The sequence below is a fragment of a genome, unplaced genomic scaffold (assembly GCF_019419815.1).
Source record: "Pyrus x bretschneideri cultivar Hongxiangsu unplaced genomic scaffold, Pyrus_bretschneideri_v1 Contig13, whole genome shotgun sequence".
Lineage (NCBI taxonomy): Eukaryota > Viridiplantae > Streptophyta > Magnoliopsida > Rosales > Rosaceae > Pyrus > Pyrus x bretschneideri.
The window spans coordinates 3,745,313-3,747,289 of NW_025999424.1; the positions used below are offsets into that span (position 1 = coordinate 3,745,313).

At 38.7% G+C, this 1,977-nt stretch overlaps 1 protein-coding gene across 1 annotated transcript; it reads left to right on the forward strand.

The window, feature by feature from the left end:
* The first annotated feature begins 1,029 nt into the window (after window positions 1-1,029).
* Window positions 1,030-1,749, forward strand: LOC108867510. Its single transcript, XM_018648340.2, has one exon. It carries the CDS (start codon window positions 1,076-1,078, stop codon window positions 1,397-1,399), a length of 324 nt encoding a protein of 107 aa, XP_018503856.2. The 5' UTR covers window positions 1,030-1,075; the 3' UTR covers window positions 1,400-1,749.
* The last annotated feature ends 228 nt before the right edge of the window (window positions 1,750-1,977 follow it).

Below are 1,977 nucleotides of genomic sequence, written 5' to 3' on the forward strand. Positions count from 1 at the left end.
TAAGACTTGCACCAATTTTCAGTATTTTTTGGTCTAAAAGACAAGAACACCTTGATTAGAGGTTAATGCTTCTCAACTATTAAACACAAAAATCAAAGAAACAAACTTGAGGGGTATTTTCGGAACGAGGGTTTTATACGGTCCTGGACCTCGCATGTGCCGTTACAGATGGGCAGCCTTTCTGCCTTGTGGCTCGCAAGTTGTGCCGTGTTCCCGCTTTCTCCTTTTGATTGAGATGCCAACTCCTTGAAGGTGCAATTACAAAAACACCCCCTTTCTCTCCTCAATGGAAAGATCTGCATTTTGCCATTTTCCTTCTGTCCTTTGCTCCTCGCATGATTATTTTTCTTTCAATTATAGCTCAATAAATAGAAGAAGGCACAACCTTTTACCAAATGCATCAAAGCCAAAGGCCAAAATAGAGAGAATCAAAATAAAACTAGTAAACAAAAAAAGTAAACTTCCAAACATGTCTAAGGAGTGGACTTTACGACTCACACTTTCTGCAAGAGTTTAATCTCTCGTGAGGCAGTGTGTCGAATATTCAACTTGATCTTCTTGTTGGACAGAAAAATTTCTCTTGTGTTACGATAGTTAGTTCAAAAGTATACCCATTTCCTTGCATTGAGTTCTAATGGATTGTTCGACATCAAGAACTTATGGTGTATTTTCTGAACAAACGATAGAATCTGCACTAAGGGGGTGAGAGAGTGGATTAAATCTTAAAATGGGCTTAATATAATAATGTGGTTCAATTTCGACTTTGGCAAGAATCGAACCTGAGAACTTGCTAAGTATTAGGCTAGTGAGCTGATAATGTATCCGTTTTCTTACACTCAAGTTCAAATTCACAAATACTAATAATTTAGAGTAGTTTAAAACATCGTCAAAATTGCGAGAATCATAAGAAAATGGCTAAACGACAAAGGAAAAAAAAACCAGAAATGGCACTTTCGTAGTAACCAACAACCCGAGTGTCAATTTACCAACCCTCCATTACTTAAACCCCCGTAAGGCCTCTTCTTCCTCCTCACATTCCCTCTGCGACTCTGTTTTTCCATCATACAAAAACATAATGAGCTCGGCTCCTGGAAATTACCTCAAAGCCACCCTCGCCGGAAGAAGAAGAAGACTTGTGTCGCGTAGGGGTCGAGCTCCGGTAAGAAAATTCAACAACGGCGGCCGCAAACGGAGGTGTTTGAAGGCCGTCTCCGCCAAGCTGGAGACCCTGAAGAGCCTCGTTAATCCGACCCACGTCGGGAAAACGCTAAAAGCCGACGAATTGTTCCAGGAAACGGCGGATTACATCGTCCTGCTGCGGACCCAGGTCGTGATTTTGCAGAGACTCGTCGAGTTTTATGGATCTAGTGACAAGGAAAATGCTGCTGCTGCATTATAGTCGTTCCATATCTTTTAATTTGTCAATGGAAAACAAGAAGAAGAAGAAGAAGAAAAGGATGGGTTTTTTGGGTTTTTTTATTTTCCTTTATTTTTCTCTTAATTTTTGTTTGGAAGTTTAGATGTTGCATGCTTTGTTTGGTTGAAGATCATCCACCAAAGGAGGCTCAACTAAATTATTAATAGCTATTTTTTTTTGCCAGATCTTTTGTGGCAAAATGTGTTACTTGTAGGAACGAGTTCGATCTTTAGATCTCTTTTCTTGTTGATTAGAGTAGTTTAAAATATCGCTCGTTAAAAAACAGCTTAGCTTAGGTAATTTTTATCTTAAATAAGACTGAAAGTTTTATACTTTTTCCCTTTTTATCATCATTTTCCTTCTCCTTGGAATATTTTTGCTTGAAATTGGTTGAATTTGAATATTAATCATATTTTATTCCTGAGTTTTTGCTTTTATGTCTGCGTTAAAATGCATAAACAAAAACTGCAGGAATTGTTTGGCACCCAAGAGCCAGACATCCCTTCTGGCTCTCTCCATATATGTCTCTCGTGCAGGCACACACTGCATACACATCATTT